General features: G+C 50.1%; 1 protein-coding gene across 6 annotated transcripts in view; it reads left to right on the top strand.

Annotated features, from left to right (window-relative positions):
• Window positions 1-25,712, top strand: part of TCF3 (transcription factor 3) — a 620,473-nt gene that overhangs the window by 283,814 nt on the left and 310,947 nt on the right. For all 6 annotated transcript variants that reach the window (XM_078670855.1, XM_078670856.1, XM_078670859.1 and 3 more), the window contains exon 10: window positions 14,208-14,347. In XM_078670855.1, the coding sequence (XP_078526981.1) occupies window positions 14,208-14,347 (140 nt within the window). The remainder of the gene's footprint in view (window positions 1-14,207; window positions 14,348-25,712) is intronic.

The raw sequence follows: 25,712 nt of genomic DNA on the forward strand, positions 1-25,712 counted from the left end.
GGCACAAGTTTCATGCGGTTGGAATCTACATACAGCTCATGTTCAGTCACTGTTATCCATTGATAGATCGTCGGTCGCTAATGCATAGATATTACCTTCAAAAACATTCCACTTGGGGGGCGTGGCTAAGATGGCGGCGTGATCGGTCGCAGGTCCCGGAGGCTCCCTGCCCGATCCCGCTCAATGCCGCCCTGTAACGTAGCCTGATCTCCCTACCACGCCTAATTTGGCTGTCTGTGCCGCCGGACCCTTGCGGTGCTGTCCGGTGAGCTGCTCCCGGTCGCTGGGACCGTGCCGAAGCCTGAGGAGCTGCTGACCGCGCGAGGCTGTCGCATCATGGCGCCCACCACTGCCTGGTGAGAGCCGGCGAGCGCTGCCCCATGTGCCCTGCGAGGACCCTGCGGCCTTCGGCGACCGGAGTCGGGAGGTACCCGACACACCCGTGCCCTCTGGTGAGGTCCGAGCGGTCCCGGCTTTCATCTGTGGGGCGCCCCTTGGCCTGGGCGGAGCGCCGTGTGCTGGCCGGGGGTCACGAAACTCGACTCCCCGGCTTCTGGGCCTACACGCACCAGCCGAGGGCTGCCCGCCCGGAGCCTCACACCAAAGGACAGCGACGCGACTGCAGCTGGGGCGACCACCCCCGATCTATGCCCAGCCCGACCCTCTCCGGGCCTTGATTGTCCTCGGCCCTGACGGAGGACGCCTGGAAACCTCCGGGGCCCATTGCGGTGGCCCTGCGGGAGCCGCCGTGCTCGCTTCCGGCGGCCTACGCTCTGTTCCAGCGGCCCACCTCCACGGACACAGCCTGATGACCCTGGGGCCTGACCCCTACAGCTAGCGGTGGGTCTCTAGCTTTGAGGCCTGGCCGGCACACACAGCACCGCCGGCGGCCTCGTAATCGACCCCCCGGCTTCGGCCTTCGGCCCCGCCGGTGGCGCCCAGGGGGTGAACTACAGTGTGCTGGGACACCTTGACGGAGCAACTACAGGGACGGCGCTGGAATAGCGGTGCCCCGCCCTGGCTGGCGGGGGGCGCCACAACTGAGTCTCCTACACTTGGAAAACGGAGCGGCCGGCCTGGAGGGGTGCCACTGCTGGACACTGCTATGTACAGGTGAGGAGCACGTTGGGGGCATTGTGCTGGATCTCGGGGGGCGCGATCGAGCTCCCGGCGTTCGGCCTCAGTGACTTCTCCTCCTGTCCATCTCACCACGGACTGCTTGCCACAGGTGGCAAAAACCCACAGCTAACCTGGTCCCTATCGCCAGACGCGGCCACAGGACCCGCTGTTAGGCCCCTCCGCTTCATATCTGGATAATCCTCCCCCATCTTGCTCCACTGCCGGGACCCTCCCTGAACACACCCTTTGAGCCACCGCCTACTCGTCGTGACAGCCTGGGTCCCGCTGAGCCACCCGAAACTACCCAGGGGCCTACCCACCAACACCTGCTAGCCTCGCACCCACGCTCCACCGCGGACCCCGGCGTCAGGGGCTGAGGCGACATCGCAATCAAAATGGCGGGGCAGCGGTCGAGAAAAGGGACGCAGACACTCCCGGAGCTTCTGGCCAAGACACAGCCTAAGCCCGGCAAGGATCCTCCTTCCCCCCCCACCGCGAAGCAACTGCCTGCACCAACGGAGGACCAATCGCCTATCACTAGGACTTTCCTGGAAACTCTATTTAACTCCCTAAGAGATGACTTCCGTTCCCTGAAACAAGAGGTGGCAGGCGAGGTCCGGGAGCTCAGACGAGACGTGGAGGGCCTGGGGGAGCGGGTGGCAGCGGTTGAAGAGGCGGATCAATCCAGGAGTATGGAAATAACACACCTTGAAAAGGAAATTGTGCGCCTCCATGACCAGCAAATGGACCTCCAGGCCCACGCAGAGGATCTCGAAAACCGTTCCAGGCGGAACAACATACGGGTCCGGGGGGTCCCTCAAAAATCAGAAGGATCCGATGTAACGGGCTACCTGCAGACTCTTTTCCGGTCCGTTCTGGGCGTAGAGGCGGACTTCGAGATACGCATTGACAGGGCTCACAGAGTAGGATTGCCCAGACGGTCCTCGGCACCCCCGCCGGACATATTAGCCTTTCTGCCTTACTTCCCCCTGAAAGAGCGAATCCTCAGGGAGGCGCGTCGAGCCCAGCCTCTTCAATTCCAAGGTCATTCCATCGCCCTATACCAGGACCTATCTGCCATCACCCTGCAGAGACGCAAGGAGTTCCGCAAAGTGACGGACTTCCTACGGCAGCATGAAACTCCGTATTCCTGGGGTCATCCGTTCCGTCTCATCTTCAAGTGGGGCGGAAAATTGCATCAACTGCGCTCGCTCCGGGACGCCTGCGCCCTCCTGGGCCTTGAGCATGAGGTAGATGAACCGACTCCGAACTCTCCCAAGAAGCCCCGAGGCAAACTGTGCATTGCAGACGCTCGCCATCAAGACAACTGAAACCGGACGCCTCTACTATCACCCAAGAACGCGCCACGGCGGTGGCAGAGGTAGCCAAAGAGACCTCCTCCTCAAGCTAATATCGGCAATACTTGGGAGATCACTTTTAGCCTATCTCCCCCCTGAGTGGGGGTTGGGGTTTGGGCGGGGGGCCAAAGTGTCCGCCACGAGCCATGACCCGAATGATTGACTTCACTACAGCCCTGTGCGACTTGACAGGACTGGGACTGTATCCGTTCACTTGTGGGAGTTGGGGTTTTGGGTGGGAGCGGGAGTTGGGGGGAACAGTTGACAATGTCCTTCTCTCATAGAGAACAGTTGGGGATACACAGGGGGGGGGAGGGGGGAGGGTTTTGGGGGAAGTTGGGGGGGAAACCAGTGTGCCAAAAGGGATTTGCTCTTGTTAGACTATTGAGACTCTATTTCTTTGCCTTGCTGCTCAAACGCACACGTTACAACGCACTTATGCTCGCCCTCTGCAGCAATGGTTAACCCCACACTGAAGATACTAACCCTGAACGTCAAGGGCCTAAATAACCCTATTAAGCGACGGGCGATACTCTCCTACCTAGAACAATCTGGGGCGGACTTGTGCCTACTCCAAGAGACTCACTTGTTACCCAAGGACTGGCATAGACTACGCTCACGTGCCTTTCCCCAACAATTTTTCTCCTCCCTTCCCACCAAAAAGGCTGGGGTAGCCATCCTGATCTCCAGGCACTTTAGGGGGAAGGTGGGGGCCAAGTCAGGAGAAGTTAGGGGCCGTCTCCTCGCACATTCCTTTCACCTTGGGGACATGCACCTCACGATCGGGTCCGTTTACGCTCCCAACACAGGCCAGGAAGCCTTTTTGAAAAACGCCCTTTCAGAATCCCTTCAGTCATCTAACTCACTCGTACTTATCGGGGGGGGACCTTAATCTAGTCATGGACACCACCCAGGATAGATCAGGACATCGCTATGGGGATACAGGAGCTATCACCGCCGCCGGGGCGGACTGGCTGCGGGAGAGGGACCTGGTAGACATATGGCGCACTGTACACCCTACCACAACACAATTCACCTTCTATTCTCATGCCCACCACACTTACGCCAGGATAGACCACTTCATAGGTTCGTCCGAGCTGCTCCCTAAGATATCTGGGGTTGACATTGTCCCCGCGGCGCTTTCAGACAATGACGCCGTAGAGCTCACCATCGCTACTCCTGTCGTCTCCCACCCCCGTGGTGCATGGCGACTTCGTGAAACCATGCTACAACGACCAGCGACTCGTGAGCGCCTGACCACCTGTATCGTCGATTACCTGGCAATTAATGACACACCGGAAGTGTCATTATCGTCCTTATGGGGAGCCCTGAAATCAGTAATTAGAGGGGAGCTCATTTCCATAGCCGCCAAAGAAGCTAGAGACCGCAGGGACAAGAGGTCCGAACTCACCACCCAGGTCGGGGAACTTGAACAAGCCCACAGTCGCACTGGCGCCCCACGTATCTGGCGGCAGCTGAAAGCGGCTAGGGCCCAGCTAGCCTCCCTTGATACGGACAGGGCGGAATTTGCTGCTCTCCGCCTTCGGCACACATACTATGTTGGAGGCAACAAAACCGGACGCTTGCTAGCCAGCGCCTTCAAAGCCAAAGCCCACCGCACGAAGCTCACAGACCTCGCAGACAGTTCTGGGAACGCTCTCACTGAGGACTCCCAGATGGCCAACGAGTTCCTGACCTACTATGCCTCATTGTACAAAGCTGATCCACCGCCCCTTAAGGAGGTGGGCGCGTATCTGTCCTCGGCGGCCATTACGGAGTTATCCCAATCCAGCGCGGAGATGCTGGATGCCCCCATTCGATTAGAAGAAGTTACAGCAGCCATATCCAGACTTCGCCCGCTGAAGTCCCCGGGACCGGACGGCTTCTCGGCGGGATTTTACAAATTGTTCGGTCACCTGTTGGCCCCTGTCCTTACCCGACTCTTCAACTCCTTTGAGGGTCCAGGCTCTATCCCCCCTGACATGTTAGCGGCGGAGGTGATCGTCCTGCCGAAGCCGGGCAAGAAACAGACTCACTGCTCGGCATTCCGCCCGATCTCCCTACTAAACTTAGATCTCAAACTCTTCACTGGAATATTGGCGGCTCGCCTGGGCCCGCTCCTGCCCGGAATCCTAGAGCCTGACTAATCGGGCTTTGTGCCCAACCGCCAATGTAGTGACAACACTAAACGAATGCTACATCTAATAGATAAAACACACTTCCAGGACTCCGACGCGGCACTCTTGGCCATCGACGCGGAGAAGGCTTTCGACCGCGTCGACTGGGTGTACTTACAACAAGTACTGCTCCGCTTCGGACTCGGCGACCGCTTTCGGTCCTGGGTGGCCGGTTGTTACCACCGACCGCAGGCCCGCGTTCGCTTGGGTGGGACACGCTCGGACCCCTTCGATATCCAACGAGGGACGAGACAGGGGTGCCCACTTTCTCCCCTTCTATTTGCCCTATACGTCGAACCTCTGGCGCAGAAGGTCCGAGACAATCCCAACATTACTGGAATCAACTTCGGAGGCGAACCACACACTATCAGTTTATATGCTGATGACATCATTGCTGCCTTGGTCCGACCCAATCGCTCGATACCCGCCTTCTTAACCGAGCTGGACACATTCGGCACGGTCGCAGGCTTCAAGATCAACAGGGGAAAGTCCCTTATTTTGCCCCTAGGGGGTAACGCCCGCCTAAACGCCCCTGCCTCTAACTTTGGCTGCGACCTCCAGGTCACTTCGGAACTCCCTTACTTGGGGGTCACTCTCACCCATTCCACCACATCGACAGCGGCTCTTAACTACAAATCCCTCACCGCCCAGATCAAGGCGGATCTCACGCGTTGGTCTAAACAGCCTCTATCCCTCCTGGGAAGAGTGGCAGCGGTGAAGATGTCAACCCTACCCAAAATCCTATACGTCTTCCAGACTCTCCCAATATTTCCCCCAAAAGGCACCATCCCAGATCTTCAAGCAGCAATACACCACTTTATTTGGGAGGGCAAAAGGGCACGACTCCACAAACAGTTGGCTCACCGAAGCACAGACGAGGGAGGCCTGGGGGTCCCCAACTTACTACAATACTTCCATGCCACGCAGCTCCGATACCTAGTGGAATGGTATAGGCCCGAGTCAGAGAAGAGGTGGCTATTCCAAGACAGAGCCATGGCTCAGCGACCCCTGTGGACGATCCCCTTTCTGCCTAAGAAGCACAGACCGACGTACCTCGCCAACTCTCCCATTACCCGCACAGTCACCAAGGTGTGGGACGCTGTAGCGCTAAACGCGGTCTCACCACCTTTCCCTCTCCATTTACCCCGCTCCTAGACAACCCGGACTTCCCCCCCGGGTAATAGCCCTCGGGCCTTCACACAATGGCATGGCACGGCATGCAGACGCGCTGGGGATCTCTTTGATCTACAAGGCTTCTTCACACTCTCAAATATCAAACAACACTATAACATCATTGACCCCCCCTTTTTCAATACTTTCAATTGCGCCACTGGCTTACTGACTCGGCGATTGTCACTCTGGTGGGGCGTCCCATGACTCATTTCGAGAACTGGCTCCTGACCAAAGATACTGACCGTCACCTGATTTCTGATATATATAAAATGCTTACACCTCCAACGGAGTTACACAAGACCGCTGGTCAGAAGAGGTGGGAAAGCGAACTGGGCAGGACACTATCACCTAAAGAATGGGGCCAAGTGTACTACAGGGCATCGCACACCACACGCAACACAGCAGGCAAAGAATCTGCGGTGAAATTAGCGATCTACTGGCACCTTACACCAGTCAGGCTTCATAAAGGGAACCCATCTAGGAGCGACCTGTGCTGGAGGGGTTGTGGGGAAAAGGGCACTTTGACACACATCCTTTGGGACTGTAGAGTAGTCCGGTGCTACTGGGAATTGGTTTTGGACGATATTGATGAGACCTTTGACACCGAGATCCCTCGATTTCCCGCATATGCCATTCTGGGATTACCCAACGCACTTACCTTCCCCCTGAAATCTATCCGAGGCCGCCAGATGGGCATTGCCGTGCAAGCTGCCACGCAACATATCCTCTCACTTTGGGGGTCCGCGTCCGAACCTACTCACACAGGGTGGCTACACAAACTCTGGTTCACTTTGGGCATGGAACGTATCCAAGCCACTCTCACCCAAACTACAGCCACGTTTCAAAAGGTCTGGCAACCGTTCATCTCGCTGCTGTCCAAAGAATTTAACGAAATTACATGTCCAAAATACTTACGGCTGCTACGCCTCACGGCCCCGGCACCTAATCATTTCTAACGTTTATAGGGCGAGGCTCTTTCTGATCCAAAGACTATGGACCTCTGCCGTATGGCACACTGGTTGGGGAGGGGGGGAAGGGGGTTGGTGGGTGGGGCAAGGGGGTTTTGTGGGATTGGTTAGTTCTAAAATGTTGGCCAACATTGCCTGTCATGTGCCTCATCTGCATTGCCCAGCTCTCCTTGACTGCTTGCTTCCAATGCCAATTCTTACCTAGCGGTACCTGGACATGTATTTACAATCTGCAACTGTCTTACCTGTTACATATACTTTGTACTGCGATGTTTTGCTGTGCTTTCTTTTGGCTCAATAAAAACCATTTAAAACTAAAAACATTCCACTTTCCCCACCCTTATTCCCACTTCTTGGGGCATCCTCTGTGTGCCACAATCGCCATGTTCATAGCTTTGCTCCAATCTCCTACGGTAGGGGTAGCATGCTATCCCCATTGTTTTGCAATATTTCTTTTAGCTATGGTTATACCTAGGGTCGCCCATATTTGCGCTGCAGTATTAAGATCTGTGGCTTCCCAGATATTCAGTAAACACCTCTTGGGTTCTGGAGGAACTGAGGCACCACTAACATTCCATATAGTGGACATCACAGCCTCCCAGTAGATTACAATTTAGGGACAGTCCCACAATGTATGGTAGAATGTACCTGTTGCCCCACACTGTCGTAAGCAGAGCTGCTTATCTGACTGTCCCATTTTATATAACGTCACCCTGGTGTAGTAGATTCGGTGTAGCACTTTCGGTTGAACTAAGCGTAATTTTGACGAGATTGCTACCTCTCTCAGGGATGCTAGTGCCTCCTGCCAGTCTGCCTCGTCTAGGTTAACCACCTCTTCCTGCCATCTCTCACGTAAGGATTGTGTGAGGTCAGGGTGATTATTGACAGGTTTTCGATACGTGAGGGATGTGGCTTGTGTGATCTTTTTGTTCCAAACGATGGACTGTATGTTTAGTTGGCCCTATCAAGGCCCTCTGTCGGTTGGTGTTATATAATTAGGCTGTGGGGTTTTAGCTTTAAACCTATAATAACTGATAAAACCCCACTGAAAGAAAAATAGCCCTCACCGGTGAAAACATATAAACACTGAAAAAACACCTGGACAACCACAAACTGAATGCCATTCAAAGAAAGGAAAAAGAGTGAAAGTCATTTTTTTCTTCCTGAAGGGATCAATACAATGTAACTTTGTTATACAAGTAGCAGTAAGAAAGACTGGCTAACATTATTCTGCTTGAGTTTTGTTCTTTAGGGATGCCACTAAAATATTGTTTCTTCTTCCTTTTACTTTTTCAGTTTTGTGGCCTTTGGTCTAAAGATGCAGGGTTTAGTTTCATGTTTTAGGTCTAGTTTAATTATTTTATAAACTATAGAGAATCAGGAAATATCAAATTCATATTTGATATTTTTGCTGCATTTGATTATTTCACCGATAGGTAAAGTGGCTGGTTTCATACAAATCTTTACTAATATGTGTCATCACATTTACCCACAGAGAATGGGTAAAAACCCTTAATACATCGGACCATAGTTTCTAGTGGGTCAGTATTGATAGTAGGTGAATTGCCAACACCTCAGGCTTTAAACATTCAATGCAAGGTATAGTGACAAGTATATATATCACCAAGCATCTGGTACAGTGGTGAAAACACGACACCAGACTTTTGGAAAACATGGAACACAGTATCACTTGTAATGCTCTGCAAAAAAGGTTATTTCCAAGTTCAACAAAGATTGGAGTGATATTGTTTGTATTTGCAGTGATTCAGCTACGTATATAAAAAAGTTGTGTGATGACCTGTCAAAATTGATACCCGAGCTGAAGTGATTCCCTGTAGTAGATAATTGCCACTTGTTTGATGGTATGCTGAAAGCATCTTTACAATCTTAAGAGTTAATGAGGAATGCTATTGACTTTTTAGTCCATTCTGGTGCACTGGTTTCTAATGCACAGGAACTAAAACGCAAATATTTATCATTTCGTGCTTTATGTGGCATCAAAGAAAGAGTCATTCCAACTGTGTCCCTTAGCTGATGGTTCTCAGCCCAATTGGCTAAGAATGCCGAGAGGGCCTTTTCACAGAAGTTTACATGGGAAGGAAAGAGCGAGTGCAAATGACCCAAAAACTCACTGAAGTATTGTATGGTGTACTACAATAAGATTAATTTGCAATAATCTATTTGGACCTCATATACACTATTAGTACACTGTCTATATACCATGTTCTTTCAGTGCAGAAAGCAAGCAATAATAAAAGCAAAACGTTGCATAAACACCGGAAAAACACTTTTTCTGTTTTTAGTGGCGCGAAAATGTGTAACCACTGATAACAACTGTTTTTTAAGATATTGAAAACACTGGAAAAAAAACAACAGAATTTACCAAAAATAGAAACTAAAACAGGAAAGCCTATATATATATATAATGCTCAGTTGAGTCCCTCAATCCCTAGCGTGAGTCTGTCTAGATGTTAGACCAGATCGGTGTGGGGCGTGTATCCACTGGTTTATTTTAGTCAGCTGGGACGCCCAGTAGTACATTTGTATGTTTGGATAATGCTATGCCCCTGTCATACCACGAGCAAAATAATTTGGACATCGCTATTCGGGCTGGCTTCCCATTCCAAAAATGTTTAGACACCTCTAATTCGATGACTCTGAAATAGGCTGCAAGGACCAAGAAGGGGTGTTCTGTAGGGCGTATAAAATGCAGGGGGGGGAGTGCCATCATTTTGAAGAGTGCTGCCCGTCCTAACAGTGTCAGCGGTAGGGCCTGCCAGTGTTTGGTGTCTCTGCGCAGTCTTTTTAGGGGTTCTAGGAGATTTATTGTCATGAAATTCTCCGAGTCGGACGTAATATGGATCCCAAAGTATTTGAAGCTGCTCTGCTATTCCAGGTCTTGCAAATATTTAGGATGCTGTGTAGGGAACGGTAGGGGGAAGCCAGATATGGAGGATATCATCAGCATATAGGGATATGCGATCCTCGCAACTCTCCGTCCAGCGGAGTCCGTGAACAACCAGGTCGTGTCATATCCATGCCGTGAGCGGCTCTAAAACCAGTTGGAGAGCAGCGGCGACAGCGGGCAGCCCCCTCTTGTACCTTGCCCTAACAGGAATTCCTTAGAGACGTACCGGGGACCGAATGGTGGTCGACAGCGACCAAATTAAGAAAAAAACAAGACAATTCCGGACCCAACCACCAGATGGCAGAATAATGCACAGCATGCGAATCCAGAAAATTCTTCAAGCTGCAAAATTACTCCTACTGGTAAGTAACCATTTCGTTTTAACTAAACAAGAAGGGACATTTCCACACTAGCACTAAAAATATGGAGAAAGTCAGTGCAAAGACACACAACAAAGAAAGCCATTCATCTGCCAAGCATACAAAATGTAGAAACAGCTACTCAGACAGGTGGACACCTCCAAATGAGTGGGAACTCAAAACCGTACGTAACGGAGGAAATATTTAAAGAATAGGGCACACTAAAAATAGATCTATTTCCAAGACATACAAATTCAAAATGCCAAGACTTCACGTCCAGGTATCCACACCACTTGTTGACAGCAAGGAATGGAAAATGTTCATATGTTTATCCTCCAGTTCTATGGCTGTCTATAGTTATAAACCGGTGCAAACAGTGATATGAAAGGGTGGCCTTTCATCAACCCTATTCCCCAGATCATCCTGACAACACTCATCAGTCAGACTGGGGTGTTCACTTAACAAAATCCCACAGTTCTGGGTCTCTTGGACACCAAACACTAGGATCTCCACATCAACTACCTAGAGCTTCAAGCTGTTCACCTACCATTGAAAGCGTTCCTTCCTCAGCTGATTCGCATAGTTGTCCTTGTCCCACGGACAATATGACTGATATGTAATATGTACAAAAACGGAGGGGGGCACACTCTCTCCAGTTATCATGCCTATCTTAGACCATTTGGTGTTGGGCTCTATATCCTAACATTCATCTCTTTAAGGAACACTTTCCAGGAACAGATGACTTAGCCGAACTCCTCAGCTCCACCCCAAAGTACTCCTACCTAACTTTCACAAGTGGAGGTTTTCACATATAGATCTGTTCGCCACTGCGAACAGCAAAAAATGCCCAAACTTCACATTTAGGTTCTCGCACCCACATCCACTTTGCAAGGGCAATGCACTATGGCTGATTTGGTCAGGGATATTTGCCTATGTTTTTCTGCCTTTACCTCTTCCTTTTCTAGTTCAGAAGCTCAGGAAAACACCCCTCAGGCTAAAATACTATTAGCCCACGCATGAGTAAGACGACCATGGTTCCCCTCAAGCTGGATCTTCTCACACGGATCCATGGAGAAATTAGGCACCAAAACCCCACGGAACTCAAACTAGCGATTTGGCTCCTGAGGTCTTAGAGTTCAGTTAGCTGAACCTCCCACCAGAATATATGACCATCCTCAGAGAAGCCCGTGGACCTGCTACCATGGCATGCTATGCAGCCAAATGGAAAAGGTTTGTCTTTTACTTTTAACCGCATGTGCGCTAGTGGTTTTCCCGCTGCTCGCTGCGTTTTTTCAAAAGCCGCGTTACATGACGAGCTCAGCTCGTCATGAGCGTACGAGCGTCGTAACTCATAACGAACTGAGCTCGTCATGAGCGCGGAAGGGGTTAATAACAGAATTGATCCATTTGATGCTACTATACAAAAAATTATTTGTTAATAGTTGCATTATCAAAACTGTCTTTTGGTTTTTACATCCTAAATTTGCCCGCAGTCACTGCTTCCCTTCAAAATAGACAACATATGTCCTTATTCAAGGTACCTGTCAGCAAAGCCTTTATGGAGGGCCTCAAAAGAGTACTTCCACCTCTGGTTCCACTAGCACCAATGTGGAATTTCAAGATTGTTTTAACAAGACTTATGGGCCCACCATTTGAACCATTGCATAATTGTTCTCGAAAATTTATGTCCTGGAAAGTAGCTTTCCTTATAGCCATCACATCATTTAGGCGTGTGGGTGAGCTCCGTGCATTAACTTTGGAAGAACAGTTCTTCCAGTCGCACAGAGATAGGGTTGTGCTTCGCACCAACCCCGCACCAACGCTAAGTTACTTCTTAAAGGGGTTTCTCATTTCCACCTTATTCAGTCAGTTGTTACCTGTGTTTTTCCCTCACCCAGATACAGTAGCATAAAGAGCTCTCCATACACTAGATAGAAGTGCTTGTGTTACATTGACAGAACAAAAGTCTTTCAGAGAACAAAGCAACTTTTTGGCGTAAAATCTCGTCCTGCCTGGGCCATGTCTTGTCCTGGAGCTTGTCGTTCAATCCTAGGCTGTTCTTGCTTCATAGCACAGAGGGGATTTGCAGGAACCGCAACAAACACTTACTATTTCTGGGCCTCACACTTGCCAAGTGGGACATCACCCAAGCATGGAAGGTGACCTCCCCGCCAACAGTGAAGGGGTGGAAGATGGCCATGGACAGATGCATGGGGGCCATGGCCGCAGCCTATCGGGCACAGGGCTGCACTCAAAAGCACAGGAAGATTTGGTCCTGTTGAGGCGAAATATCGGGGCATAGACTTACCCCCCACCACAAATCGACCCTCCATAAATTTGTCTTGTACATCTATCTAATTGCTAAAATATCTAAGTTGAGCAACTCTGTTGTCAGCACATATACATCTAGACATATTGCATTCAAGTGAACTACATGGTAATCTGTGTATGTTTCAGTTGTTGGCCAGCTATTTTGCAGGCTAGTTTGATGATGTATTTCTCAAAATTGTGGTACTTTCTACATCGAACTGTATCTACAATGTATGTTTTGGGCCCTGCCCACCAGGTGCCATGGAAACCTAATAAAATTTGTTGTGAAAAAAAGGTGACGTGGGAACTGTGGACCAGCACCGAACTTGGTGCAACACCCTGTCTGGCGGCTGCTGTCCTAACAATCACAAAGACTGACTCGTCCAGAAGCAGAACAGCCTTACCAAATCCTTGGAGGTCTGCCCAGCACTTCGAAGCAGCAAGATATTCTTTGGAATGAAGGAGCCATTTTCCTGCACCAGCAAGCACCGACCACATTGGTCTTGTACCACGTTTTTTCGATCCCTGGGCTCACCAAGGGAGTATCGCCTGAGAAGAAGCACCATGTGGCTCTCGGAGGACAGCCACTGCTCCCCAGCGAATACTGAGCTGATAGACCCTCAAGAGCCCCCCTGCACCAGTGCTCTGGGCATCGGAGCCAGTTGCAAACACCAAGGCTTATTCAGTCGGGACACCACATCTACCAAAACTTACCTGCACGTCGTGGGATTTCGAGTAAGGCCAGCTCTACACCGAGAGTGGCCCTGCTGTGTTTCTTTTCTCTAACTTATCAACACACTGGCCAAAACACCTCTGCACCTGAGCTCCTCATCCCGGGCTCAAGGAAACAGGCAGTGTCTCTGAGGTCCTGAGACCCTCAAATGCTGAGCCTCCCCAACCCCCCCCCCCTCCCTTCCGGTTCTGTTGCACTGATCCCCCAGTCCCCACGTGCAGTCTTTTTCTCACAGGTACTTTGCCCCATTTACTTTAGCTTGTAGCATTCAAGGCTACCTCTGGGTAATGCACCTCTGCACCTGTACACCTCTGGCAGGTAAACTTGAACTGCTAGTGCTTTCTTGGACCTTGGCCCCTATCTAACCTGAAGTCCAAAAGAACAGTCCTTTAAGTAGTCTGTAAGTTTACCTATACAGTGAATGTTTCTCCCATAGGATAACATTACTGCGTTTGAGGCTCATGCATCAAATTACACAGCTGTGATTTTTCTACTGTTTTACCTGTTAAAATCTATAACATCTAAAGTACTTACCTGATTCTGATGATCTTGGTGTCTAATATTATGTACACATTTGTGTTTTTAGAAATTGGTCTCTAGTTTCTTCTGGAGTGTCTCATTTATTGACTCCGTTTACAACAAATGCTTAACACTGCCCTCAGATAAGCCTAAACTGCTTGCCCACACTACCACAAAGAGAGCATTTACATTAAAGGCCAGCTTCCTACTACGCCCCCTATTAATCTCCTGGGCGATATCTGGCAAAATGTGGGAACTCATTTGAGTGTCGCATCTTACCATTATCCGGTTGACAATCGGAAGATAATTTCGTGTGGATTGAGGGAGGGAGTTGGTTAACATTGCTGGATATAGCGCACTGATTTCTTGCATTTTAGTCTAGTGAAGATGATGCTTCAGACTGCCACAGCTCTTGTTTTATAGTCTGCTAAATTGATTTGCAGCGAAATGATGGGCAGTATGAACATTCTCTGCTTGTTTTGTCTGCTGTAAAACAATTGTGTTAGACTGGTAAGTTTATCATCTGCCTGTATGTATTGAGGTACAGTTAAAACATTTTTTTAATGCTTTTTATTTTTTTTAGATGGTCTTCATAGTGCAGCAGAATTGTGGAATTCGTCTGGGCCAGTCAGCCAACCAACCTATGGAACAATCCTGGGCAGCTCCCCTCCCCCTCTTACACAGTCAGGCACTTTCAACAATCTGCACCCACATGATCGGATGGTAATCTAGAATCCTTTTTGACACTTCTTATCATGTGATTGCGTTCAGTTTTTAAAACTCATAAGTGTTTTTTTTTTTAAGTGTTTTACCTTTGGCTGTGAATTTTAATGTTTGCTACTTGTAATATAGAAAACACCTTATTGCCAAACTATTTCTGATTTGCTAGCACCTCGGCACCCTTGATGAAATGCAGAGATCAGGTCTGCTATCATTTTACCTAAGAAAAGAACAGGGCTTAAATAAATACTCCAAAAGGAGGCTTTAGGTATACTCTGCAGAATGTGGGTGTGGGTGCAGTATTCTCAGAAGGGTTGGAAAATCATAATTATATTCATAATCTAATTACATCTTTGTAAATTCAATTTAAAGAATGCAGATATTTTGTGTTAGAAAAGATGTCTTCTCTGGGAAGCTGTGCTACCCAGCGCTTGTGTGTGTGTGTGTGTGTATATACAATTAACAGCTCAGTGTTGTTCCTCCAATGAACATTATGATGATGAATGCCTGCCTTCTCAAATGCATTATGCCTAATCATTTATTGTCTTCATCGGAGCTATGACAGTGTTTCGGTAATATCCATTGGACACACCATGTTGAGTGTGAGTGGCTACTGCCCTCTTCACTGAGGCTTTGCATTGACAGAGTTGGCAGCATAAATAAAGTCTTTTTACAACCTTTTGCTTTCCATCCCCAGATTGTTTTTTTCCGCCACCGGGCTAGCATGTGTTTCCAACGCTCCGTGTTGGAACCGATTTCCTTCGGCGCGCAATCCTCACCAACTTACAGAAATTAAGTTTTGAACGCTTTTCAAGTCGACGCTACTCTTCAACACCGAAGACTTCGATTCCGGTCGTCGTCGACGGCCTTCGGGCCTAACTAGGCCTCGATGCCAGCTCATGGAAAGGACGCCATTTAAAAAGTGTCCTCCATGTGGGTTGAAGTTTCCCCACACCGACCTTCATGAAGTGTGTAAGCTTTGCCTCTCCCCGGAGCACGAGGCCAAAGACTGTTCCGCTTGTGCCTCTTTCCGCTCCAAAAGACTATCCGAGACCGAAGAGCGAGGAGAACAATGGTTAAATCTTCAGCTTCGATTCCAAACGAAATCTTTGAAGAAGGCGCAACGTTCCAGAACAACATGACATCGACAGCAATTCCGAGGCAGAAGACTCTGAAGTCGAGGACATCACTCCAGCACAGCGGGTCGTAAGTAAGACCGTCGACCTCGACCCTTCCTCGACACACACAAAGAAGGCCCCGGTCACACCCTCGCCCTCGGGTGCACCCTGACACACTGCTTCTACTGCCCCACCTTCGGGCCCGGCTAAGAAGCTAATTAAGCCTTCCGGCGACTCGGGCTCGAGTCAGCCTTCGCACTGTGCCCGCGCACATTTACCGGCACCGAAAAAGACAACTACACGGGCTACGCCGACATCCAAACCATCGGCGCCGAAACATACCACTACTCCTTCACCGAAACCCAGGTCGGAACCAAGCAAACCCGCTTCGGATTCGAAAAAACCACCGGAACAAAAAAAAACTTCAGATCCCAAAAATATACCAGAGCTGAAAAAATCCTCGGAACCGAAAAAAGCTTCGAAGCCAAAAAAGACTCCTGCTTCTCCGGTAAAAGACATTGCCAAAAAAACAAACCGCTTCGGTGCCGAAACCTTTCTCCGCACCAAAAGATCGGCCTCCTGCAGAGGACTTACTTTATCCAGACCCTGCTCAAAAGACTCTAGCTAAAGATCCAATCACTGGACAGCTAATTTTGGCTTCAATAAAGCGACCACTGGACACACCAGCTCCGCATTCAAAGAAAACGGACATGGCTACCTCTCCCTTAAGACTGCCTTCCCCTTCTTTCACCTGTACCATCACCATATCCTCCCATATCACAACATTCCCCATCATCCTCTTATCATACCAGACAATGACAACAGGGGTGATAGCACCGAAGGGTAACCTACCTGATCCAGCTACTCCTACAGGATCACCTGACCCGTGGGATGATTATAACACCCCAGATGTCCCAAATGTCCCTCAGGATGTCATATACCATACAGAAGACACTATGGGTTTCAATCAATTAATTCACAGAGCTGCGCAATATCATCGGGTAGACATGCATACAGACCCTGTAGATGAAGACTTCCTAATGGATACCTTTGATAATGCACAAAGGTCCTCATCCATTTTACCAATGCTTAAAGGAGTGATTAAGCATGCTCCTGAAGTCTTCAAGAACTCAGTCAGAACTCGGGTCATTAACCTTCGAATAGATAAAAAATATAAAGCTGCCCCCTCAGACCCAGCATACATTGAAGGCCCAGTACCACTAGACTCACTTGTAGTTTCCAATGCACGCAAGAGAGCAAACTCACAAACATCAGGTGAAGCTACACTACCAGATAAAGAGACTAAGCTACTTGACGCATCAGGGAAAAGAAAGGCGTCTCAAGCAGCAAACATGTGGCGTATCGCCAATACACAGGCATTATTTGCCAGATACGACAGGGCACATTATGACGAATTAGAATCATTAATGAGGCACCCCCTGATAAGTACAAGGATAGAGCAAATGAGCTTATCCAAGAGGGGAAAAATATTACAAAGACCTCTATTCGATGTGCACTTGTTGCAGCAGATACTGCCTCTAGGGCAGTTAACACCAGCGTTATATTACGTAGACATGCCTGGCTACGCATATCAGGGTTCAAACCTGACGTACAAAGTACCCTTCTTAATCAACCCTTTGATGAGCAACACCTATTCGGACCTAACGCAGATGTATCACTTGAAAAAATGAAAAAGGATACAGATACCGCCAAATCTATAGGAGCCCTGCAGTTGCAGGCTCCCAGACGTTCATTTCGACGCTCATCCTATCGAGATGCCACCAGGGGATACTCTTCAGACACACCTTCTACCTCATACAAAGCCCCTACACAGTCCACTTACAGCATGGGCTACCAAAAGGGTGGTTACAGGGGTAACAATAGCAAGGGCAGAGGTAAAAATAACAACTCCCGCTCTGCCTCTACCCCTGCCCAACGACTCCCTCCCCCTTCCCCCGTCCCATTCCACTCCTCGGGGGAAGTCTTCAACAATACCTGCCAGCCTGGGAAAACATCACATCAGACAGGTGGGTACTCCTAATAATTCAATCAGGTTACTGTCTAGAACTAACATCAACCCCCCCCCCCCAAAAACATACCACCCAAGCAGCGTCCAATGTCACAAGAACATTTAACACTGCTCAGACAGGAGGTAATATCCCTCCTGCAGAAAAATGCAATAGAAATAGTTCCAGAGCATCAGGAAAACAAAGACGTATACTCGCTATATTTCCTAATTCCAAAGAAGGATGGATCTCTAAGACCCATCCTAGACCTCAGACCTCGAAACATTTACATACAGTCGGATCATTTTCATATGGTCACACCAACAAATCCTTCCACGTCTGGTACTAAACAACTTCCTTGTCACTCTAGATCTCAAGGACGCCTACTTCCATATTCCCATCCACACAGCGCACAGAAAATATATCCGATTTGTGCTAGACGGGCAGCACTATCAGTTCAAAGTGCTCCCATTCGGAGTCACAACAGCGCCAAGGGTGTTTACAAAATGCCTAGCAGTAGTAGCAGCGCACTTAAGAAGACAACATATTCATGTCTTCCCATATCTAGACGACTGGCTCATAAAAGCCAGCTCATACAGCCAGTGTGTACAACACACTCACGCTACTATTCAACTGCTTCACGACTTGCGATTCACAGTAAATCACACCAAATCGCATCTGCAACCCTCGCACATACAACAGTATCTCGGCACTACAATAAACACCCAACTAACACTAGCTTATCCCTCTCCAGCCAGGATAACAAGTGTGCAAACTCTCCTAACAAAATTCAAACCGCAACACTTGCTACCAGCTCGAGTGTTCGTGCAGCTCATCGGAATGATGGCATCTTGCATATTTGTAGTACCTCACGCATGACTGCAAATGCGTCCACTTCAAGAGTGCCTAGCACGACAATGGAACCAGGCTCAAGGTCAACTAACAGACCTAGTGTTGGTAGACGGTCGGACTCCTCGTTCTCTGCAATGGTGGAATACCAAAAACCTTTCCAAAGGGCGACCGTTTCTAGAGCCAGTTCCTCAGAGTCATGACAGCGTACGCATCGCTCTCCGGCTGGGGAGCTCACCTACTGCTTCACACCATGCAAGGCAGGTGGACATCGCTATAAAAGTTACTCCACATCTACCATTTGGAGTAGCTAGCTGTGTTTCTAGCCCTAAAAGCATTTCAAATTCAAGTGTCCGGCAAAGCTGTCTTAGTCCGCACTGACAATATGACAGCTATGTACTACATAAACAAACAAGGGGGAACACACTCTCTGTAGCTCTCTGTTAGCACAGCAGTAGACACGTCCCAGGAGTACAAAACATTATGGCAGATCTTCTAAGTCGACAAACACAGCAGATCCACGAGTTGGAACTTTATCAGTTCTTTCAGCTGTGGGGACAACCTCAGATAGACCTCTTTGCCACCCACGAAAACGCAAAATGCCCAAACTTTGTCGCCAGATACCCACACCCATTGTCCAAAGGCAATGCGATATGGATGAACTGGTCAAAACTATTTGCGTTCTCTTTTCCTCCTCTCCCACTACTCCCGTTAGTGGTAGAAAACTACAACAACATTCCCTGACGCTCATTCTAGTCGCTCCAACTTGGGCCAGACAACTGTGGTACACCACGCTGTTGCAGATGTCTGTAGTACCACACCAAAAACTAAACCTATCTCCACGCCTATTAACACAGAACCATGGAGAGATCAGACACCCGGACCCAGCTCAGCTCAACCTGGCGATCTGGCTCCTGAGGTCATAGTTTGGTTACCTCAACCTTCCTCCAGAATGTATGAACGTAATAAAAGAAGCTAGACGTCCCACTACTAGAGCATGTTATGCTGGTAAGTGGAAACGGTTTGTCATATACTGCCAAAACAACCAAATAAATCCTTTAGACGTGTCTATTCAACACATCATAGGATATCTATTACACCTTCAAAAGTGTAATTTAGCCTATACATCTATCAGACTACACCTCGCTGCCATTGCAGCATACTTACAAAATAGACAACATCTATCTAGTACCAGCTATAAAAGCTTTCATGGAAGGACTCAAAAGAATAATTCCTCCCAGAACGCCAACTGCACCAGTGTGGAACTTAAACATTGTTCACAAGATTAATGGGACCTAACTTTGAACCATTACATAAATGTGAATTAGAATTCCTAACCTGGAAAGTAGCTTTCCTAGTAGCAATTACTTCTCTCAGAAGGGTTAGTGAACTACAAGCATTTACCATTCAAGAACCCTTTCTGCAAATGCATCATAACAAAGTGGTTCTTCGTACTAATCCTAAATTCCTTCCTAAAGTCATTTCATCATTCCATCTAAATCAATCAGTTCAGCTGCCCGTATTTTTCTCGCAGCCTCAAACAGTCGCAGAAAGAGCTCTACACACTTTAGATGTCAAAAGAGCATTACTGTACTATATCGAAAGGACACAAACTTTTCGTAAAACAAAACAACTTTTTGTGTCTTTTTCACCGCAACATAAAGTCAACCCCATATCAAAATCAGGGGTTGCAAGGTGGATTGTTAAACGCATACAAATATGCTACCACAAAGCCAAACGCACATTAACAATTCCTCCAAAAGCCCATTCTACAAGGAAAATAGGGGCTTCAATGGCATTCTTAGGGAACATTCCCCTAGATGATATATGCAAAGCAGCTACATGGCTTACACCGTGCACATTCACAAAGCATTACTGTGCAGATGTGCAAACTAAACAACAAGCCACTGTGGGCCAGGCTGTACTAAAAACACTGTTTCAAACAACTGCAACAGTTACTGGTGGTCGCCGCTAGGTGTGGGTACTGCTATACAATCTATGCATAGTGTGTAATCTGCAGCTCATATGCCTCGAACGGAAAATGCTACTTACCAGTATGCATCTGTTCTTGGCATGTAGAGCTGCAGAGTTACACACGCCCACCCGCCTCCCCGGCTACCTTTATCTGTTCCAGTATTATCTTAATTAGATACAAATCACATGGACATCACTACCTCTTGTACAGCTCCATCAATTCCCTAATGGCGAAAAACAATCTGGGGGTGGAGCTGATGACCATGCGCAGTATCATTCAAAGGAGGAGTCACCTATCCCGTGACTTCCAAAGACTTTTCTACAACAAAACAAACTGCAAACATCCGGGCCCAAAACTAGGTGGCCATCTATGCATAGGGTGTAACTTTGCAGCTCTACATGCCAAGAACAGATGCATAATGGTAAGTAGCATTTTCCTTCCAGTCACGAGGTAAGGTGACTCCTCCATTCGGTGATACTGCTCATTGGCATTGCCTCCATTGTTAGATTGTTTTTTTTCTGCCATCAGGTTTGGACATGTATTGTTGCGCTCAGGTTCAAAACCATTCTTCTGGTTCACCTTGGTGTGCAATCCACTCTTGGTATTGTTTCTTATGCATTTCTCTTTTCTCTGGGTATCGTTTCGGTTAACAAATCCTTCAATTTCGATCTAAAACTTCATGGGCGACCTTCAGGCCTGACCTCTTTGGTCGGGTCTTCCGTCGTAGAACAGACTCTGTATAAATTCTGTCCTCGGTGCCACTCTACCCTCGCACCGACTCTCATCAAGTGTACAAATTGTGCATGTCTCCGGAGCACAAGGAGGAAGACTGCAACGCTTATAAATCGTTTTGGTCCAAGAAGACTCTTCGCAATCGTTTGACTCTACGTCGTGAAATGCAACATCAAAACATAGAACACGCTCCGGGTATCTTCGCCTAAGAATCTGAGCAGGGGAGGAGCCAAGCTCGCGAGCGTAATGGTCGCCTTTTAGCTCGGCTCCCGCAGCCCTCCGGCCTGATCATGTATCCTGTATAATATCCTGTCCGGAGACGACACATTATCGGAGAATCGTAAACGGAACACCTCGCTTGTACTCACCATTTGGCCCGGAGGTTTCGACGTGCAGCGGCTCCGAAGTTGTGCCCTCCGCAAGACCGGGGCCTCCGTGGAACCTAGACCGGGACCTAGCCTGTGGGATCCGACGACTGTCGGCCCCGGTCGAGAGAGTGAACCAATGATGAGAGCCGTTGTGCGAAAATCCCGGCAATCCTGATCCGGGCCTGCCCTGGTGACAGCGCGGCTGATGTGGGTGAGATGCACCGGGGACTGATTATTTGAAGGGGTCCTCCCCCCGCCGCTGCTTTGTCCGGCGGACCTGGACCTCTGCGCCCGGACTCTGCTTGTTGGGGGCGCCGGTGCTGGTGTAGGCGGAGTCCCGCATTGGGCGGACATCCTTTCGGCACCAAGGCTGCCATTGCTGGGAACCCCCCGGAGCTCTGTTAAGTCCTACATTTTTGAACTGTTTTTTGGGGGTTGCGGAGGGCGGCGACTGGGCTGACTTCGCGAAATGGCGGCCGACCCTCTGAAACGTGAATCGCCTTGTGGCGGCGGGCTTGGGTTGCCTAATTGCGCGGGGGTCCGGTCTGGTGAGCGTGAGCTTACGGTCAGAGATATCCTGGAAGCTCTGAGATCCCTGCGCGCATCCCTGACCCCCGATGTCCCTGTGAGTCCGCCACGATCTGCCGCCATTTTAAGCAGCCGTTTCTTCTTGCCGCCCTCTTGTTTCAGTGACTCCATTGCCTCGCCCCCCTCGATTGCTGCAAGTGTTGCTGCCGCTGATCGAAGATCATTTTGTGTGCCGGTGACTTTGGAGCTCCCTGTTTTTCGAGGTTCTGACCCCGGGGACTTGGACATTGTGCCGCGGCCCTGTTCGGCTCGGATGCCTAGGAATATTGGTGGACTGCCGCCTGCACCTGCTCCGATGGCTTCGCCTTTGTCTATAGACCCCCTCGCCTTCCCAAGCGGCGAAACTGAACTCCTGTTCTTCATCACCCGTGCTGCGCTTGCTGATGCATTTAAACTCTCTGCTCGGACTTTTGCTCCCTTGCGGACCGATTTACCCCCCCATGTCTACATAGTAGTCATCATTTTTTTCGATTGTGTGCTGGTCTTGTATTGAGTATCTCATTTTACACTGTCATGTGGTGGGTAGGATTTGTGGTTCGGAAGGGATGGGGGTGATATGCACGACTCCTGGTTGATTATTGGTATACGACTTAGTGGCGCAGTTGTTTGTACCCATAGAGCGGTGGGAGGTCCCCTCCTCTGTAAGTTTTATGGCGCTTGATGGGGTGTCGTCCTGGTCTGTTTTTGCTGCGATTGTCTGGTTGGGCGGAGGGCGGCGGCCGACCATATTGATTTCTGTTCTTATGCTCCTCCCTCCTGTTTTCTTTATTTCTGTTTCTGTTTCTTTTTGTCTCGTTCTTCTCTTTCTTTCTTGCTATATTTCGGGTTCTGGTTTAGGGCGACAGGCACGCTGTCTGAAGGGTAGGCCATAGCCTTCTACAGGGGTGCAGGGTGGGCTGGGTGGGTTGGGTTCTATTTGTTGTTTGTTTTATGGTTCTATGGCCCTTTTGTATCTCTTTATAGTAACGCCGCGTCTGTCCCTGCCTCCCGTGGTGTGTTCGGGGTGGGGTGTGTGGCGTCGTTAACCCTCCTTTTATGGTTCGGTTGCTTTTCTTCTCGATTGCTGTACCCTCACTGGTGCTGATACTCCTGTTTTCTCCTGTACTCCCGCCACGGGACGCCTGTGTCGGCGTGTCTTTTTTCTTTCGTTTTTGTATTTCATTTCTTTTTCTCATTGTTCCGCCTTGTCCCCCTCCCCTCCCCCTCTTTCCCCCCTCTTCCCCCTCTTTTCCTTGCCCCCGCCCCCCTCCCTCCTTTTTCCTAGAGGTCACTATGACGGGTTAGTTTTGATGTACTGTTTCTCCGATCCCTCTGTTCTGGCTTAGCTGTGGTTTGGGTGGTGGGCATGTAACGATGATAATGCTAAAGTGTCGATTATGTCTATATTATCCCGATCTTCCTGTGTGAATTGTGTTGCCTCTCCTGTATTGCGGCCCCATACCCCCTTATTGTCGCTGAGGCTGGTTCTGGGACTTCGGACGTCTCTATATTGAAAGTGAGCCTGTCGTACGCCTTATCCCCATATTATAAAATTAACCTTTTTTGCTCCTGTGTCTTGGCCCTCTGGTTCCTAGGTATATTCTCCCCTTTTTACGATTGTATTGCCTCTGCTTCTTGCTGATTGACTCTGTAATGTTTGCCTTGGAACCTCTGATTGCTTTACGTTTTGAGGCCGGCTGACTTGGTTGTAGGCCTAGACTTGTATATCCTTTTGACGCTAATAAAGGTTTAAAAAAAATAAATAAATAAAAGAATCTGAGCAGGAAGAGGTCAGGGCAACGGCAGCAGAAAAGGCCTTCTCTGTTCCGGAGTTGGATTCGGAACTCGAGATAGACATGGAGTCTGAAAACGTGCCTCCGGGAAAGGGTCCTGTGAGTACCGATTAACCCTTAAGCCCATGCCCAAACGACATAAGGCTTCGGCACCACCCCTGCCTTCTGGCCAAGGTCGGCACAGAGACAATGTTTCCTTCTGGCTCTGCGACAAAACAGATAGTCAAGCCTTCCGGCTTGGGACTGAGTCGGATGAAATCCTCTTTGGATCCGAAACCTTCCAGTTTGAAGCCTAAATCTGAAAGAAACAGGTTAGTATTAGATTCCTTACCTTAGAATATCCCCAGGCGTCAGTCTGGATCCGGAAACTTTTGCGTAGCAGTACCCCTGCGCGTCGGTAGGCGTCGTCTGCAGGCGTCCCCTGCGGCTCCGCGTCGTCGTGCGCCGTGATGACGTCGCTGGAGTATATAGACGCCGCCTCCGCGCGCTGACGTCAGTTCTTCTTTTTTCCGCGCCAGTTAGCGCAGATCCGAAGAGCAGTACTCCGGTCTTTTGACCAAAGTTTTTTGATTACTCTAACTCTTTAGGTGCCGGTAGGATGCCCGGTTTTAAAAATTGTGACGGGTGCGACCGCCTGATGTCGGTCACCGACCACCATCGACTCTGCCTCCGGTGCCTGGGCGCCGACCACGACGTGGAGTCCTGCGTCGACTGGCGGGCCTTGACGGGTAAGGCTAGACGGGAGCGGTCCCGCAAGCTGCTCGAGTTCCGGCTGTCGGCCCCGCGCCGGGAGCGGTCCCGGTCCGGCCGGAGGTCGAAGGAGCGGTCGAGAGAACGGTCGCGGAGCCGCCACGAGCGCTCCGGGAGTCGTCACCATTCCTCCGGTTCCTCAGGTAAGCGACACAAGAAGTCGGGGCGTCGTCATCGCACCCCCGACTCCCCCCGACGCTCGCGCGATGCGGCCGGGGGTTCGGGTAGCCCCACCCCCGCGTGGGTCGCCGACGCTGCCTGCTCCACACCCGTCGGTCCCTGGGCAAGGTGCGTCGCGCGAGGAGATAGATAGAGGAGTTCCTCATGGCCATGAGGGCGCTGTCTCCTCCGACGGGGCCTACGGCGCCTGCGGGCCCGGCGGTCCCGTCCGGGGGCCCGAGCGGTTCGGGTGCTCCGGCCCCGACGCCGCCGGCGGCTCCGGCCCCGGCGCCGCTGGGCCCTTCAGGGTCGACGCCGGCTGGTCAACCGGCCTCTCCGGCGCCAATTCCATCGGGGCAACCCGGCCGGCGTCGGGGCTCCGGCGCCGGCTCCGGGCGGCGCCACCCCCATTCCCTCTCCAACTCCGGACGCGGAGTCGGACCGGCGTCGTCCGGCGCCGATGGGGCCCATTGACCCCGAGGAGCCGGTCTACATCGTTGAATCCGAATATGGTGATGAAGATTATGGAGAGGGTTGGGAGGGGTCTGAGGACCCTCTGTCACGCGAGTGTCAGTACGACGTGGACTGGACAGGTGACTTGGGTGATGCCAGTGGTCTGGACGACTCTCCTAACCCTGGTTTTGTCTCGCCTCCCACTGTGGCGTCGGAGGCTGGGGCTGCTTATTCTGTGGTGCTGATGAGGGCTGCCAAGGCCTTGCGCCTTGAGCTCCCCGTCGCAAAAGTGAAGCCTAACATCCTTACCGAGGTCTTCAAACCGCAGTCATGCCCGCAGGAGCCTCTGCTGCCGTTCAATGAAGCCTTGACGGACGTTCTTTTGGGCACGTGGTCCAGGCCCGCTTCAGGTTCGCCTGTTGATAGGAACGTTGCCAGGCGCCACCGTCCGTGTTCGGACGACCCTAAGTTCCTGTCCACCCATCCCACCCCTGAGAGTCTGGTGATCCAGGCCTCAACATCCCAATCCGCATTCCCGTCGGCCCCGCCCGACCGGGAATCTAAGAGGTACGACCAGTATGGCAAAAAGGTCTTCTCG

This window comes from Lissotriton helveticus, chromosome 12 (assembly GCF_964261635.1).
Source record: "Lissotriton helveticus chromosome 12, aLisHel1.1, whole genome shotgun sequence".
Classification (NCBI taxonomy): Eukaryota; Metazoa; Chordata; class Amphibia; order Caudata; family Salamandridae; genus Lissotriton; species Lissotriton helveticus.